This window comes from Eurytemora carolleeae, unplaced genomic scaffold (assembly GCF_000591075.1).
Source record: "Eurytemora carolleeae unplaced genomic scaffold, Eaff_2.0 scaffold518, whole genome shotgun sequence".
Lineage (NCBI taxonomy): Eukaryota > Metazoa > Arthropoda > Copepoda > Calanoida > Temoridae > Eurytemora > Eurytemora carolleeae.
This window is the reverse complement of record NW_019396412.1, coordinates 62,054-79,585: the sequence shown is the minus strand read 5'-3', so window position 1 is coordinate 79,585 and position 17,532 is coordinate 62,054. Positions and strand designations below refer to the sequence as shown.

The window sequence follows — 17,532 nt, the reverse complement described above, 5'->3', positions numbered from 1 at the left end:
TCCTTCTAAGTTTTGTAACCCTATACTCGACCCCCCACCCCCACCCCCTCCCTAGCAGCTGTAATCCTAGTAACCTACCTCTTTAAACATAACCTTTCTTTAAACCCCCCACCCCCAGACCTTTAAAAGAATATGTAAGCTCTAGTCGGAAAATAAAAAAATGCATTGTGTAATATACAAAATAGCATCATAGTATAGATAGAATGAAAAATTAAGAAGAGGAAAAATGGCAAAAAAAGAAGAAAACAGGATTCGAGAATTAGTATGAAAAGGAAATTAAAAAATAGTGGGAGGATAGAAAAAAACGAAATAATACTGTGTCACGGAAGTTTGTAGCAACATTTTGACTCCACTGGAGACCACTGTAATAAAACAAATTAAGATGAGAAACTAGGATCAGCAAAGTATATGGAAAACGAGAATATGAAAAGCAATATCAAAAAAGAATGTAAGGAAAATGTAGAAAATAAAAAATAAAAATAATAAAAATTTGAAAAACAAAGTTAAAGAAAATACTATCTTGAGAACACGGCGTTGCTAAGGGTTTAAAAACTCATATGTTACCAATGTTTCTATCAACACAATTATGATTTAATTTGTGTTCAACTCTAAGCTATACATGGACCAACTTATATTTGGAAATCCCAGTCACGTGACCACTTTGAATTGAGTTTGAGGGAAAATGAATTACAAGTGATGGGGAGCATTATTAAAGGATAAAGGATAGGAAGGAAGGATGCGACCAATAAAAGGTTTATCAGGAATTAATAAATATGAACAATAAACGGTACTCAGAACTCATGGACAAATCTCTTAATATTTCCTCTCAATTAGTAGATATGGATAGCAGATATAGATGTTAAAAGTAGATATAGATCCGAAGAGGATATGATTCAGAAAGGGGGTGGGTGGGTGGGTGGGGGGGTTATGGCCTAATGATGATGGTACAAAGATAGGAACATCATAAAGGATGCATGAGGATAAAACAAGATTTAAAACGTTGGCTAAAAATAATAGGTTTTAAAGGTAGTAGAAAGATAATTTGGGATAAAATATGATATAATTTAATTATGAATCAAATGTAACTTTTTTACTTAATTTTCGACATTTTTTAAGAGGTTTTAGTAAGAAATCACCAAGCGTTTGAATAAAAATCATTTTTTAAATCAATTGAAAAAAGAACAAGATATTCAATTTTTTTTAAACGAAATTGTTGCTAAAATATTTAATTGAAAACTTTTCTGATGTTTTCTCTTTTTACAATTTGCAGAGTGAATTTTTCATTTTTGATTTTGTGTTATCACAGGAAAATTTCTCAAGAAAAATGTTTTATTATACAAAAACAAACAATTAAGATTAGTTTAAATCAAAGGACATTAGATTACAATCAAAACTCCTCTTGTTGAAGCGTGCATTAAAAGAAATAAAATTGTTTTGAATATCTATAATGCAACCGGAGTCCGAATTTAATGAATTTGAGTCACGTCTCAAATCCCGCAAAACCCGTATTAATTAAGCGCCGGGTTAAATCTTTAAACATTGAATACGATTTTAAGTGGAACCAACCATATTTAAGCCGCGGCTCAAATTCTTTAAATTCGGCCTCGAATAACTTTTATAAAAGTTTTCTTGTGCGTTATAAAATTAGAATTGGAGTAAACCTAAGTTACAATTAGCTTTCTCTGGGATATCATCGTTTTCAGATTGGTTGCTTATTTGCTGAATTTGATCTATTTAAACCCACTGCTTTTATACAAAATTGTATATATATTAATTTTCGTATAAATTTGACACAGTTGTATATCAATTTTTCGAGATAGGAACATCCGATATAACTTTTATGGGTCGTGATCGAGAGCTAAAGAGATTAGCTTTCAGCCTTATACCCCCTTTCAGGGGGTGAGCTCCAAGAATTCATGCTGAGAAAAGGGATGTTTCCTCTCGTATTACTGAACTGGACTTTGTTTACTTATTTTCATGTTTGTTTATATTTCTGATCAGGTTCTATTGTGAGCTTGAGTGTGGCTTGAGGTCAGATATTTCTGTTTGATATTTGACTGTCTATTTGTCTGTCTATTTGTCTGTCTGTTTGTGTATTGGGCTTTTAAAGTAGCTACAGACATAATTCACGGACAGCCGTAGTACATTTGAATATCCAAGCCAGGTCAACCTTTCCGGTCCCAGTTTTTACTGTACCTAGCTCTATGGAAAGGACTAGCAGCCGGTGCAACAAGGTTGACGCGGTCAAACTGTATACTTCATTTAGGTTGAATTTACATTTACTCAAGGGGCAGATTTGCGTAAATTTCATAATTCCAATAGTAGGATGGCATGAACGATTCACAACGGAACCCTTTAAACCATTGTCTGATCATCGACGACGTAGAAATCCGTTTTTTCCCGCGAAAAGTGTGGAAACCACACCGGGAAACTGGACTACGTTTACATTGTATACTTATTGGGACAAATTATTTCTCGAAAATCCCGAACATTTTAATCTGGTTTTTAAAACTTATTTTTTTTTCCTAATTCTTTGTTAACGATGTCTTTTGCCACATCTCACCCTTTAAGTCTAAAAAACGATACTGCCAAGAGAACGCATTTTTAAAATCTAGATTTGAACCAATCTTAGCAATTGTCTTTTTATTTCATGATTATTTCATAATCTTAAAGAATATATTAATTTACAAAAAAACAATACTTAGAAATGGGACAGAAGTTTTCTTTATACATTATTTCAGAACACACCATTTATTATATCGACGAATACACTTAAAACAAATTATTTTCTTTAATGATTTATAAACTCCACAACAGGGTGACGCAGCTTTTTGCATTCATATTTTATATACTTTATTTTATATACCACAGCATTGTGGTCTAGGCTTTTCACCGAAAAAAATACAAGATTCCTACAACAGTAGAAAATAGCTTTTCGCTTTGTAAAATATATATATTCCAGTTTTGTTTATTGCATAAGTTTTTAAATAACGAAGAATAAAGATTAACGGAGCGGACGGATGGGATTTAAATTGAATCTTGAAGAGGAACCGAACAATTATATTTCAAATATCTAACCATTGTACTCTGGTCTATATTTATCTCCAGGTCTATTCTTGGACCTGCAGAGCCACGCCGGTCAGAGTTCGCTAACTTCCAGGTCCAGCTTTAAATAACAGGGATTTAAACTTTCTTACTCAATACCGGTCAACCCGTNGGGGGGGTAGATTGAAAAATTAAACAACAATTCATTAAAAATTGTAACGCGCGATATTTACTCACATATTTTTCATTTTATTTTTAAATCTACAAAATTGTTAACACCCCATTACATGCTAAAAAAAGAATTTGGCATTTAAATACAGGAAGAGGCCCTAAACAGGGTTAAGACGGGTAATATTGTATAACAAGAGCCAAGGGGTAGGAAGGGGGGGGCGGGGGGATTAACAAGATCAGTTTGGGGCCCTCATAACTATATTGTAAATAATGGGTTTCATGAATATTATTGGAATATTAGAACTTTACATTTTTTGTTGTTTCTTAACGTCATTAGCTTTCTTTCAGCATAGTTTGATTGATTGATTGATATCATATTGTCATCATCTAAAGATTGTTTTATTTTTGTTACAATTTAATTTTCAAACTATTTGTCATTGTTTGTTTTTAATTTGTGAATTATTTATATATTATCAACTTACATATAATGTAATTTTTTTTTGTATGGTTACCTATATCTTTTTTATATCTCATTATCTAGTTTATTCAGTATTATTATTATTACTATTTATATTTTCATTATTACTTTCAATACTTATCATAATCGGTATACATTATTATCATCACGCTGGGAGCTTATATTATCATGTTAAATAGCTTTTTTATATGGTATAAATTCTGCATATCCTTTATATTTTATACTTGAAAATGGAATTTTTAAATGTTCTTATACAAAGCATGGAAATAACACACCTATTTGATGAAGTCATCCCCGAGATATTTTTTAGAGGATAATTGATTGTACGTTTTTTATATCTAAAAAATTCAAAATGCTTCTTTTTTCATAATATTTAAGTGGAGTCTGTTTTTATTTTAACAAACCAGAAATATCTAATTCATTTCAAAATTACTCGACACGATAAAAATGCAATAATGGAAGAAAATTATTTTTCATTTTTTTTGTATGACTGCCTTTAAGGCTGAGTAACACACGGGTTTTCAATGGCATTTAAATTTGACAATTTACAAAAGTAAAATTGCATCTTCCTCTTAGCTAAAATTATTTTGAAAAAATCAAACAAAAGCTTTTTTAAAAATTTATATCAGTATTACTTAGTTTTCTTTTTGTTTCTAAAGTGAAACTTTTTAATTATTGAAATGGTAAGAAACATAATTTAAATCTATCAACTAAAAGTCTGCAAACACTCTCATCTTTAAATATTAAATCTAAGGAAATGATTTTTTGCCACAAACTCTAATTTTGTAATCCCTATATCTTTGCAATCCGATCAATTAAAGAATCTTAGTTTAAAATATCAAAGGTTTACACCTTCAGGTTGCAAAGATACGGGACAAAAAAAAACTAAATTTAAAACAACAATTGTTGACAAAAAAAATCTACTTTTTTCCTTTACTATAAACAATTTTTTTTTAAATCAAACAAAAATCTTTTTTTGCACCTTTACAATCCACATCGTATTTTTTTCTGTGTCTTTTTCTTCTATAATGATTTTTTTTAAATTCTGAGAAACAGTTTATGATTGGTCAAGGATCTATGAACTAAAAGTCAGCGAACGTTTTCATTTTTAAATATAAATTTAAAATCACTCTCCCCTTACCCCACATGGTTCCATGACCGTGCATAGCAACGTTTGAACAACTAAGGTTAAAGATGATTCAAATATTGCAACGTAATTTTAAAGAATTTTTGATCTTAGGGTTCATTAGAAATTAGATTTATGATTTGAAGTGGACATATTATACTGCGTATTTTCTACAGAGGTACCCATAAAACTATGTAATAGGAAGACGACAATGAATGTTATAAAGCCTATGCATTTAAGCAATATGATCATTGTATTTGATGTTGGAATTCGCAAATTTGCAAATGTTCATTGGACAATCATAGAATCATAACTTGAGTATAGCAGTCGTCTTTATTTCCCACAATTTTATAGCACTTCTGAATGCCAAGTCCATTAGCGCCTGATCCAATCAGGGTTCAGTCATGTGTTTGTTGTCTATTCTGAACCAATAGAAATAGTAACGGTAACATCTACCTTTCTATCTATCTCATTATCCAATCAAAGTTATGAATCCTTCAATCGGCGCGTTCAGTAAATGGAAATATTTACTTCTAAAAAAAGTATTTCTTCATTGATCTTTGTATTCGCATAGTAAGTAATTTTTTATATTATGTGTACAAAATTAATACAAAAAAATATAATGCTCAACTCAAATATGCTATCTCATACAAAATATTATCTAATTTTGACGTAATAGACATTTTATAGATTTATAGAACATTTCATAGAATAAGGGCAGTATACATAATAGATCATTTCATAGAATAGGGGCAGTATACATAATAGAACATTTCATAATATAGGGGCAGTAAACATAATAGCACATTTCATAGAATAAGGGCAGTATACATAATAGAACATTTTATAGAATAGGGGTATTATACATAATAGAGCATTTCATAGAATAGGGGTATTATACATAATAGAGCATTTCATAGAATAGTGGCATTATACATATTCATAGAATAGGGGCAGTATACATTATAGAACATTTTATAGAATAGGGGCATTATACATAATAGAACATTTCATAGAATAGTGGCATTATTCATGATAGAACATTTCATAGAATAGTGGCATTATACATAATAGAACATTTCATAGAATAGGGGCAGTATACATAATAGAACATTTCATAGAATAATGGCATTATACAAAATAGAACATTTCATAGAATAGGAGCATTATACATAATAGAACATTTCACAGAATAGGAGCATTAAACATAAAAGAACATTTCATAGAATAGGGGCAGTATACATAATAGAACATTTCATAAAATAGTGGCATTATACAAAATAGAACATTTCATAGAATAGGAGCATTATACATAATAGAACATTTCATAGAATAGGGGCATTAAACATAAAAGAACATTTCATAGAATATGGGCAGTATTCATAATAGAACATTTCATAGAATAGGGGCATTATACATAATCAAACATTTCACAGAATAGGGGCATTATACATAATAGAAAATTTCATAGAATAGGGGCAGTATACATAATAGACAATTTCATAAAATAGGGGCATTATACAAAATAGAACATTTCATAGAATAGGGGCATTAAACATAATAGAACATTTTATAGAATAAGGGCATTATATATAATAAAACATTTCATAGAATAAGGGCAGTATACATAATAGAACATTTCATAAAATAGGGGCATTATACATAATGGAACATTTCATAGAATAGGGGCATTAAACATAATAGAACATTTCATTGAATAAGGGCATTATTCATAATAGAACATTTCATAGAATAAGGGCATTATACATAATAGAACATTTTATAGAAAAGGGGCATTATACATAATAGAACATTTCATAGAATAGGGGCATTATACATAATAGAACATTTCATAGAATAAGGGCAGTATACATAATAGAACATTTTATAGAAAAGGGGCATTATACATAATAGAACATTTCATAGAATAGGGGCATTATACATAATAGAACATTTCATAGAATAGGGGCATTATACATAATAGAACATTTCATAGCATAGGGGCATTATACATAATAGAATAGGGGCATTATTCATAATAGAACATTTCATAGAATAGGAGCATTATACAAAATAGAACATTTCATAGAATAGTGGCATTATTCAAAATAGAACATTTCATAGAATAGTGGCATTATACATTATAGAACATTTCAAAGAATAGGGGCATTATACATAATAGAACATTTCATAGAATATGGGCATTATACATAATAGAACATTTCATAGAATATGGGCAGTATACATAATAGAACATTTAATAGAATAGGGGCATTATACATAATGGAACCTTTCATAGCATAGGGGCATTATACCTAATAGAACATTTCATAGAATAGGGGCAGTATACATTATAGAACATTTTATAGAATAGGGGCATTATACATAATAGAACATTTCATAGAATAGGGGCATTAAACATAATAGAACATTTCATAGAATAGGGGCATTAACCATAATAGAACATTTCATAGAATAGTGGCATTATTCATAATAGAACCTTTCATAGCATAGGGGCATTATACATAATAGAATAGGGGCAGTATTCATAATAGAACATTTCATAGAATAAGGGCATTATTCATAATCAAACATTTCACAGAATAGGGGCATTATACATAATCAAACATTTCATAGAATAGGGGCATTATACATAATAGGTAGATGGAAATTTTAAAAACTCCAAAATTTCATAGATAAGAAATTTCATGGGCAAGAAATTTCATATATTAGAAATCCATAGATTATGAAACTTCCTTAATCTACTAAATGTCCTATGAAACTGTGCTATGAAATATCCTCTGAAACTGTGCTACGAAATGTCCTATGAAACTGTGCTACGAAATATCCTCTGAAACTGTGCTACGAAATGTCCTATGCAACTGTGCTACGAAATATCCTCTGAAACTGTGCTATGAAATGTCCTCTGAAACTGTGCTACGAAATGTCCTATGAAACTGTGCGCCGTTTGATGAAATTTTCCAACATCCTGATATTTTATTCAGTTAGGTTAGGTAAACCAGTAATTGGGCTTAGATTTATGCAGGCTAATGGGGGCCAAACAGATGAAAAAAAAATTACAAGAGAGAGAGGGGGGATACAAATACCCCAATACAATAATGTGCTGGAGTTAGGAAAGTTTAGAAATCAAATTTATGGGGGGGGGGGGGGGGGTTAGAGGATGTGGATTAATATGTATGACCCTAATTGTCCATTTAAATACATAGTGTAAGATTGACCAACTATTATAATCTATTAAATCAAATCTGAAATCTAATCCAATATTAAAGGAAGCGTGAAGATGGGGGCTGATGGCGACTACAGAATTACTAGATTAACACATTTATAAACTAATAAAGTATGTTTGTTGACTGTATTAATTATGTATTTTAATCATAATCCCCCCCCCTCCTCCGTAGAAGTTTACAACGACGACATTGGTTTGTTGGAAATATTTTAGTAGGAGTGGTTGGTGGGTTCGGAATATATTAGTAGGAGTGGTTAGTGGGTTGGGAATACTTTAGTAGAAGTAGTTGGTTGGTTGGGAATATTTTAGTAGGAATGGTTAGTGAGTTGGGAATACTTTAGTAGGAGTGGTTGGTGGGTTGGGAATATATTAGTAGGAGAGGTTGGTGGGTTCGGAATATATTAGTAGGAGTGGTTAGTGGGTTGGGAATACTTTAGTAGGAGTGGTTGGTGGGTTGGGAATATTTTAGTAGGAATGGTTAGTGAGTTGGGAATACTTTAGTAGGAGTGGTTGGTGAATGTAATTTTAAATAGATGTAATTTTAAATAGCTGTAATTTTAAATAGCTGTAATTTTAAATAGATGTAATTTTAAATAGATGTAATTTTAAATAGATGTAATTTTAAATAGCTGTAATTTTAAATAGCTGTAATTTTAAATAGCTGTAATTTTAAATAACTGTAATTTTAAATAACTGTAATTTTAAATAGCTGTAATTTTAAATAGATGCAATTTTAAATAGATGTAATTTTAAATAGATGTAATTTTAAATAGCTTTAATTTTGAATAGCTGTAATTTTAAATAGATGTAATTTTAGATAGCTGTAATTTTAAATAGATGTAATTTTAAATAGATGTAATTTTTAATAGCTGTAATTTTAAATAGCTGTAATTTTAAATAGATGTAATTTCAATTGAATCTCTATTTTTATTGTGGGCATGGACGATTTCACAACCCTTCCAACCTTTATCTAAACAAGAATTCGGGAGATATCGTCGTTATTTAAACTTAAAAAGTGTCTTATTCTGAAAATTTGTTTTTGAAGCGGAATCCCGCAATATACACAGAGAAACCATGAATTAAAAAATCACTAGAAGGACAATCTTTGAACTGGATTTTGTTCCTTAAAATAAAGAAAAAAATTTAAAAATTTTATTCTAGAGTTTTAATTAATCTATTAAATTATCGTTTCATATCATTAAATGCCGATTTCTAGATATATTAGTAAAGCTTAGATACTTGTTTTAACCTTAAAGGGAATGTGACCTTATTTCCAGTGAACCTTCATTTAAAGAGTAAATTGTCCAATTCACAACGTTACCCTTAAAATGTCGGCGTTTTCTAACATGAAAGTATTAAATCTTAAAAATTGTTTCTGCAATCCCTTTACAGGAGAACCTCAGTCAAAGTAAATACATTTTGTTAGCATATGAATGATTTCCCAATCAGATAACAGTTGAAAGATACCGTTGTGAATCGTGTATGCCACTGTATAAATGAAGAGCTACTAGAAATTAGGTAATTAAGTAAGCCTTGAGGGTCTGTTTTCTTTAATTTCGTTGCGTCGAGGTTTAGTGACTATAATTCTAATTTCAAGAGGTTTAGTGATTTTATTTCTCTACTCGAAAGGAAAAAAACAATTATGAAGAATTAAGACTTCAAAGACGACTGTATGCAATTTGATTAGTATTTTCTTATATTCCTGGCTCCCTGCTGCAGTCTTTTTGATTTTTTTTCTCATTGATCATTGATCATTGATCATTTTGGACTCTTTAAAGGCGAGATTGACTAATTTTAATATTGTTTAAAGATTTTTAGGTTCTTAATATAACTCTCATTTTTTGAGTGTATCTGTTTTTATTTTAACAATATCTACGGCTCCTAGGTTTTTAATTAAAGAGACTGTAAGCGTAATTTCAAGTGACTCTCCTTGATGGGAATGCCCGATGCTTAATGGTACCCGCCTTGAAATCTTTATCTGATAATTATGTGGAAGATATTGTCCTTTCTAGGTTTTAAAGTGCTTAATTCTATAAATTTATTCATTTTCTTCTTAGTGGAAATTTTGTAGAAAATCACTCTTGAAAAAAAATCAGTTTTCAAAAAAAAAATGATATCCAATTTATACTTGATCAGACAAAGCTTTTAAGGGTACCGTTGTGGTTCAAGCATTTCCATCTGTACAGTGTACATGGAGGGTCTCTTGAAATTAAGCTTACAGTCCCAGAAAGAGAGCTTACGGTATTCTATTATTTGATTTTCTTATCATTTTAACACTTATTCATTACAACTGCATTATACATTCCTCATCTTCTCAAGTTTTGCTGGATTAAGACTGAGGTGGAGGGGGAGGGGGGTGTAACAAAGAAAACGGCCCCTGAGGCACAAAAAGGGGCCTCATTGTGCTCATTTTTATTTTTAAGTAACTGAGGCCGAATTTAAAGAATATGGTTGGTTCCATTTAAAATTGTATTCAATGTTACAAGATTTAAGCAGGTGCTCAACTAAAACCGGTTTTGGCGGTTTTAAGACGCGGCTCAAATTCATTAAATTCGGACTCTGGTAAACTAAATGCTTTATATGAAGATCTAAGAAGATTGCTAAATTTCATCTTTCTATTCGACAGTTTTCTGGGTTCCACTGTATCCCGTTCCTTCCTTGAAACTCAAATTCTAGAATATTTTTTCTTTTAAGAAATGCATTTTGATTTTACTGAAGTATGCCTTAAGCACAAGTATAAAAACAATTAAAAATCACTGACTGACTAGAGTTATGTTTACTTATTGATAACAAAAACGTTGTTGAGAAAAGCCTATCTATATTCTGTACTAAACACTAGAGAAAAGTAGTATTATCGGTGTAAAAATTCGCTCAGTTAGTGTAAAACACTTGACTTGAACACATCTTTTTATCTCACATAATCCGATACGAAGAATAATACTTTTAATGATATCAATCATAAATATTAACGTAATTTACATAGTAAAGGCTTTTAGGGTGCTTTGCACCCCCTTTTATACCATAGTATAGGCTTTTAGGGCGCTTTGCACCCCCTTTTATACCATACTATAGGCTTTTAGAGCGCTTTGCACCCCCTTTTATACCATAGTATAGGCTTTTAGGACGCTTTCAACCCCCTTTTACACCATAGTATAGGCTTTTAGGGAGCTTTCTACCCCCTTTTATACCATAGTATAGGCTTTTAGGGCGCTTTCTACCCCCTTTTACACCATAGTATAGGCTTTTAGGGAGCTTTCTACCCCCTTTTATACCATAGTATAGGCTTTTAGGGCGCTTTGTACCCCCTTCTATACCATAGTATTGCTTTTCGGGCGCTTTTCACCATAGTAAAGCTCTTTCGGGCGCTTTGCACCCTCTTATATACCATAGTATAGGCTTTTAGGGTGCTTTTCACCCCCTTCTATACCATAGTATAGGCTTTTAGGGCGCTTTTCACCCCCTTTTATACCATAGTATAGGCTTTTAGGGCGCTTTGCACCCCCTTTCAGCAAAAAGTAAAGCTTTTAACTGTTATTATTCATCATACATAAATGATCACAAAATTAATAAATTTCCACAATCGTAAAAATCGGATTTTTTCCAGGTAACATTTTTTATTTTAGATAAGCAATAAATCTTTCCTCGGATCACAAAATACTTTGGTCCAAGGTTCAGCCGTTTAGAAGTTTATTGAATACAAACAGACAGACAAACAGACAATATATTTATAGAAGAATATAACATTAGTATAATATTTTATAGTAATATTATATATTATGGTAATATCATATATTATTATAATAATATATCATTAGTATAATATTTTATAGTAATATTATATATTATGGTAATATCATATATTATTTCCCAAATGTGCAACTTCCCAAGTCTGTCCTAGCCGCAGCACTCCCCCCCCCCGCCTGTTCTAGCCGCAGCGCCCCCCATTGAAGCCTGCGGCGCTTCAGAAGGTGTGTCCTATAACCTTGTTTCCCAAACTAGCCCAACTAGACAAAGTAGACAAACTTGACATGTTAGACAAAGGAGACTAATTGTTTTGAATTTGGGAAGTTGCCACTTGTGAAGTCGCACTAGGAAAAACACCTTTTAAAATGCAATTTTCTATGTCATGTCATGTCGTCATGTCGATATGCTTTTATCCAACAAATGTCAACCAGGCGCGTAGTGGAAGTTTTGCTAGAATGGTGCACTTTTGGCGCGCGTAAACGCGCCGATTTTTTTTTTGCACCCCCTAAATAAACCGGTATTAATCTACCTGAAGGATGTGACCGTGATTATCAATCATACCATTATAAAATCTTGTAGAAAAAGAGCAAAAACTTTTTTTTTTTAATTTCTAATTTTTTCATCATATTATATTACATCATGATTAGATTACACTAGAGACAGTATTATTTAAAGCTTTTTCACATACCTAAATCTGTATTTGTGGCGCTTTGTGAGAGAAAGACGTCCTAAAACATTGTTGATAGAAATGTTCTCAAATTTCCCTATATAAATATTCCTTTACCAATAAATAGACCCGGTGGGTAATGTTTGCATCTACATTATACATATTGATGATGAAGATTGTTCAATCCATGGGTTAAAATAAGAAATATTAAAGAAATTTTATGCGCCTCGTCAACCCTGTTCAACCGATCGAGCCTAAATTTCACGACATTCCCAACATTTAATTTAGAAATGCATTTAAATAAAATTATAAATCAAGCTAATTTTCTGACACATTGAAAAGAAGTAATAATTTTAAAAAAACATTTTAAATGTCTTGTCAATTCTTGAATTACAAACTATGTCACATTCACATGGGCGAATTAGTCAAAATGAGAGATGAGTGATTTGTTTTTTTATTCAACAATTAAAAATTTTATTTCAGTTTTGATCGCTTTTGAAATAGAGAACGTGTTTTTTCGTTACAAAATTGATAAACAATACAGTATATTTTTCAGATTATAATTTGTTAAACCTCTGCAAATATGAGAAACTATAAATACTTTCCGTTTCAAAAATTCCTCTCCGAATGTCTAGGTATGTTTGTTTAAAATACATTTTTTGAAATCACTGTCGTCTTCTATTTTTTAGCAATTTTTTTTGTTGTCGTCGTCCTTTTTCCTTTTTAGTTTTGTGGAAAATTGGTCGTTTATTAAACGGAAAGAGCTAGGAATAATTTAGTCTTTAAAGGGATTGTACGCGTGATTTCAAGTCATCCTTCATGGAAAGATGGTGACGCCCGATTTAAAACCTTGAGGCCCTAACATGATCAATAATGTGAAAAATATTGTCATTTTTCTTGCTTTATAAATGTTTTATTAAAATGTTTTCCTGTATTAAAAATGCGCAAACAATTGTGAAGAGAAACCACAATTGAAAGTTAAGTTAACAGTTTTTAAAATTATAAACATGGATATATTATTCACACTTGGAATTATAAACCCCTAGGAAGGATATCTGAATCCATCCAGTATAATTATAAACCCGCTGGAAAAATATCTGAATCCCTCCAGTGGAATTATTAACCCCTAGGAAAGATATCTGAATCCATCCAGTGGAATTATAAACCCCCTGGAAAGATATCTGAATCCCCCAGTGGAATGATAAACCCCCTGGAAAGATATCTGAATCCCTCCAGTGGAATGTAAATCACCCTGAGCTGCGTGAAGTTTTAAATTGTAAAAAGCATTTTTTCAAACCCCTCCAGGGAAAATAGATTCTCTCCGATGGTCTCCAGTGGACTCAAAATCTTACCACGAACTTCCGTGACTCTATGTTTAACACGTTTTACAGTTCCAAAGGGCAATATTTATATCTTTTATTCTTCAAATATTGAATGGCATTCATTTTCGTATTATTAATATTTAGTCAGAAATTTATAAATTTAGCATAATTTTTTTAATTATAATTATTATCCGTAGGAACTGCTGTGTTAGTGCTGGTTGCGAAAGGTGCAGCAATTGCTTTAGCGAGGTTAAAAATTTTACATCAAATTAATCGAAAATGAACTTAAAACTTTAATTCCTATATCTCAGCAACCTGATGGTAATTAACATTTAAAATTTTAAAATGTTGCCATTTATAATGATTAAAACAGTAGAGTTTGATAAGAGTAATAAGTTCCGTATGATAATCATCGATTACTTACAGTGGTACGCGATTATAACAATACAATGAAGACAACTCCCGATTTCAATTTTGATTTATATCAAGGTGTTAAACAGCATGGATACACATAAACATAGAAGTCAAGAGAAGGTGTCATTTAAAAAAGCTTCTCCTTGATTACTTGTAAACAGAAAAAGCTTGTTTTCAATTAAATAAAAAAGTCGTCTTCATTGTATTGATATTATCGCCTGCCAATGTATTCATTTTTGAATAATTAAGAAATTATTACTCTGGAAGTTTTTGATATTTTTTTGACAATCATTGATTGATAAATTAATAAATCATAGAATCAAAATTGTTTTTGTTTATCAGTGAGCATGGAGATGGAGCTTCAAAAAGTTTGCCAGGAAAAATAAATTCAAATAATTTTATTTCAGTTTATCAAAAATAAGTAAAACTTATTTTGCATTTTACTAATGAATAAGTTTAAGTTTATAGGCATGAAATTTTTTTTTTTTTTTTGAAAGTTCTGAAAACTTCTAAGCTTCGAATGGAATTATCAGAATTCAATATACTATTTGAGACAAAAACAACAATTTCTTCGATCCTATATGGTACCGTTGTGAATCCGGCACTAACGTACCTTTTTATTGTATGTTGGGTTTGGATACGTTAAATTACGTTTACAGTGTCTATAATAAGGAATTTTACAGGCCCAAATAATTAGATTTCTCTGTAAAGGAATTGAGTTTTGCCACAAACTCAAATCTTCTGATCCCAATATCTTTGCAACCTGATGGTGCAAACCTTTGATATTTCAAACTTAGCTTATTTTATCTTTAAGTATTAATAGTTTGAAATATCTAAGGTCTACGACATTGGGTTACAAAGATATAGATATTAGAAAATCAGAGTTTGTGGCAAAAACTCAACTTCTTTGCTTGAGTCATGAAATCTTGTATTGATAAATAATAAATACAAAATAAAATCATTAAAATTAAAAAGAAATATTCTTTATGATAAATTTGTTTGGATCAGGATGTTTATCTGGTGGTTTAGGAGTTATGATGGGTATACTGGTTTCAGGCAAAATCAGTGGGGGACATATCAACCCCGCAGGTTGATTCATTAAAAGATTTAATATTTGATAATTTTTAAAAGATTTAAAAAAAGAAAATTGTGTGAAAATTAAACAAAAATTAAAAAAAGAGCAACTAAAATTGGTAAAGGAATTAATCAATAACATGATGACCATTTATTATTAACATTATTTGTTCACAAATAAAAATAATAACTGTTTACATTAAACTATTGTAAAGTATCAGTAACCATGGCGGTTGGACGTCGTCTTCCTTGGGCTGAGCTGCCAGCATATTTATTAGGACAGGTAAAATAACCAAAATAAAGGGATCAAATTTAAACCAAAATTCTTGCAAAAATTGTGATTTTTTCACACCAGAATAAAAATATGAAGAATTGGAGTAGTTTTATGCAGTTTTCACTTAAGGGTATGTGGTTTCGACAAACACTTAAAAGTACATCATCAACATTTTTCTAAATTAGAATTTTCTTGTCTCTCGGGCTCAAACTTTTTTTTGGCCACTCACATGAGCCCAGGGAAGGCTTATTATGTCTGGTCGAAACTGAAAAATTTTGACTGGAAAAAAATGTCAACATTACCGGTTTAAAAAAAAAATTCACCAATTTAAGCGGGGAGATTCTCAAACGTTTTTTTATCTGGGAAACGATGAAAAAATGGCGAGTTTGAAAGCATTATTTAAGAGCTAAGATAGATTCTAGAAAAGGAGCGCAAAGTGCTATAAAAAAAACCGAGTAATTTAGATTTACCTTGAACTTTTAATTGTTCAGATATTCAAATAAAGGTTCGTGCGTGTAATAAGAAGTCAAATAGGAGTGAGGCCTAGTGTAAAGCATACAAATTCATTAAAAAGTAAATATTTGATAATAAATACCAGACGGACTGATAAGCTTCAACAGTGAATATAAGATTCCAAGAACTTAAAATTTATAGATTTCATTTATTTGTATTGAAAAAACGTTATTGGTTCTTTTGAAATGCTTATAATGTTTCTTTTTAATTTAAGCATGTTTATTTTTTTCGTATATCTTTGAAGGGAGTGAATTGAATATGTATAGTATTGTGGACACATTTTTTAGGATTCATTTGAGACACATAAAACGTTTCTACGACGTATAATTACTTTGAGCGCAAAGTCGACGTTCAAAATTATGAATTTGGGTGGGAACGTTTTCACTCAGAATCAGTTTTTTAAAATTATTAAATAACGACGACAAGAAATGTAACAAAAATTCTACAGTAAACTAATTGTTGTTTAGGAACAGGAAGGGCTGGGCACGTTCCGACTTTTTTGAAATCGTTTCTCGCCGTAAATATACTTTAAATTACATATTTTAAATTTAGGGTTAAAAGAATAAGCTGATATAATTTATAATTTTGCGAGAGCGGGGGGAGGGGCAGGAGTCCTAAAATCCTTATATAGAACGCGTTCTTGATAATAAGAATGCGTTAACGATTTTAACCGTTATTTTCAAGCAATTACCGTTCCATTCTTTTACTAATCGTTCCAATATTTTTGAGAACGCGTTCTAAGCGTTCGTTTTTTTAGAATGATGGGATTGTCCTTGATCGTTCCATTCGTTCTCTGTAAAGAACGATCGTTCCACCAGGAACGCATCCAGCCCCAGGAACAGGTTGAGAAAATAAAAATTAACCCTTATCATCGAAAATAAGTAATCTTATTCAATTATCTATATAATAAAACAAGACATTCGTATATATATACGTTGTCTATAGCCGGCCAAACGGCTGGACCGATTGGGCTGAAATTTTTTGTGGACACTCATTGGTGGCCGGGGGTGTTATAAGCTAAAAAAAATCAAATTTTTTTTCAACATTTTTTTAATATTTTTTTTCAACATTTTTTATATATTATTTTTGAAAAAAAATTTTCACGGGCAACGTCGGGCCCTCCAGCTAGTTAGTTTCTATAATCTCTCATATTCAGAAAGATTTTCTAAAATTTTTAGTGAAAAGGTGACATTTGAAGAGTTTGCAAAAATCTGCGAACAAATTCATAGAAGTAAGAAATTCAATATAATGATTGATTCTAACATGGATTTCTTGACAAATTTCTTTTGAGAAATATGTTCTTAAACATCTAATTAGTTTACTACATAATTTTCACTTAATTTTTCATCATCGTTATTTAATAATTTTAAAAAAACTGATTCTGAAAACGTACCCACCCAAGTTCATGATTTTGAACGTTGCGTCGCCTTTGCCCTCAAACTCACTTCGAATGGAAT

At 30.9% G+C, this 17,532-nt stretch overlaps 1 protein-coding gene across 1 annotated transcript in view; it reads left to right on the top strand.

Annotated features, from left to right (window-relative positions):
- The first annotated feature begins 13,007 nt into the window (after positions 1 to 13,007).
- The window catches only part of LOC111702806 (aquaporin-3), a 12,807-nt gene continuing 8,282 nt past the window's right edge, over positions 13,008 to 17,532 (top strand). The window contains exons 1-5 of the mRNA XM_023474594.1: positions 13,008 to 13,113; positions 13,998 to 14,049; positions 14,557 to 14,591; positions 15,223 to 15,303; positions 15,504 to 15,571. Coding sequence (XP_023330362.1) covers positions 13,062 to 13,113; positions 13,998 to 14,049; positions 14,557 to 14,591; positions 15,223 to 15,303; positions 15,504 to 15,571 — 288 coding nt within the window. The 5' untranslated portion in view covers positions 13,008 to 13,061. The remainder of the gene's footprint in view (positions 13,114 to 13,997; positions 14,050 to 14,556; positions 14,592 to 15,222; positions 15,304 to 15,503; positions 15,572 to 17,532) is intronic.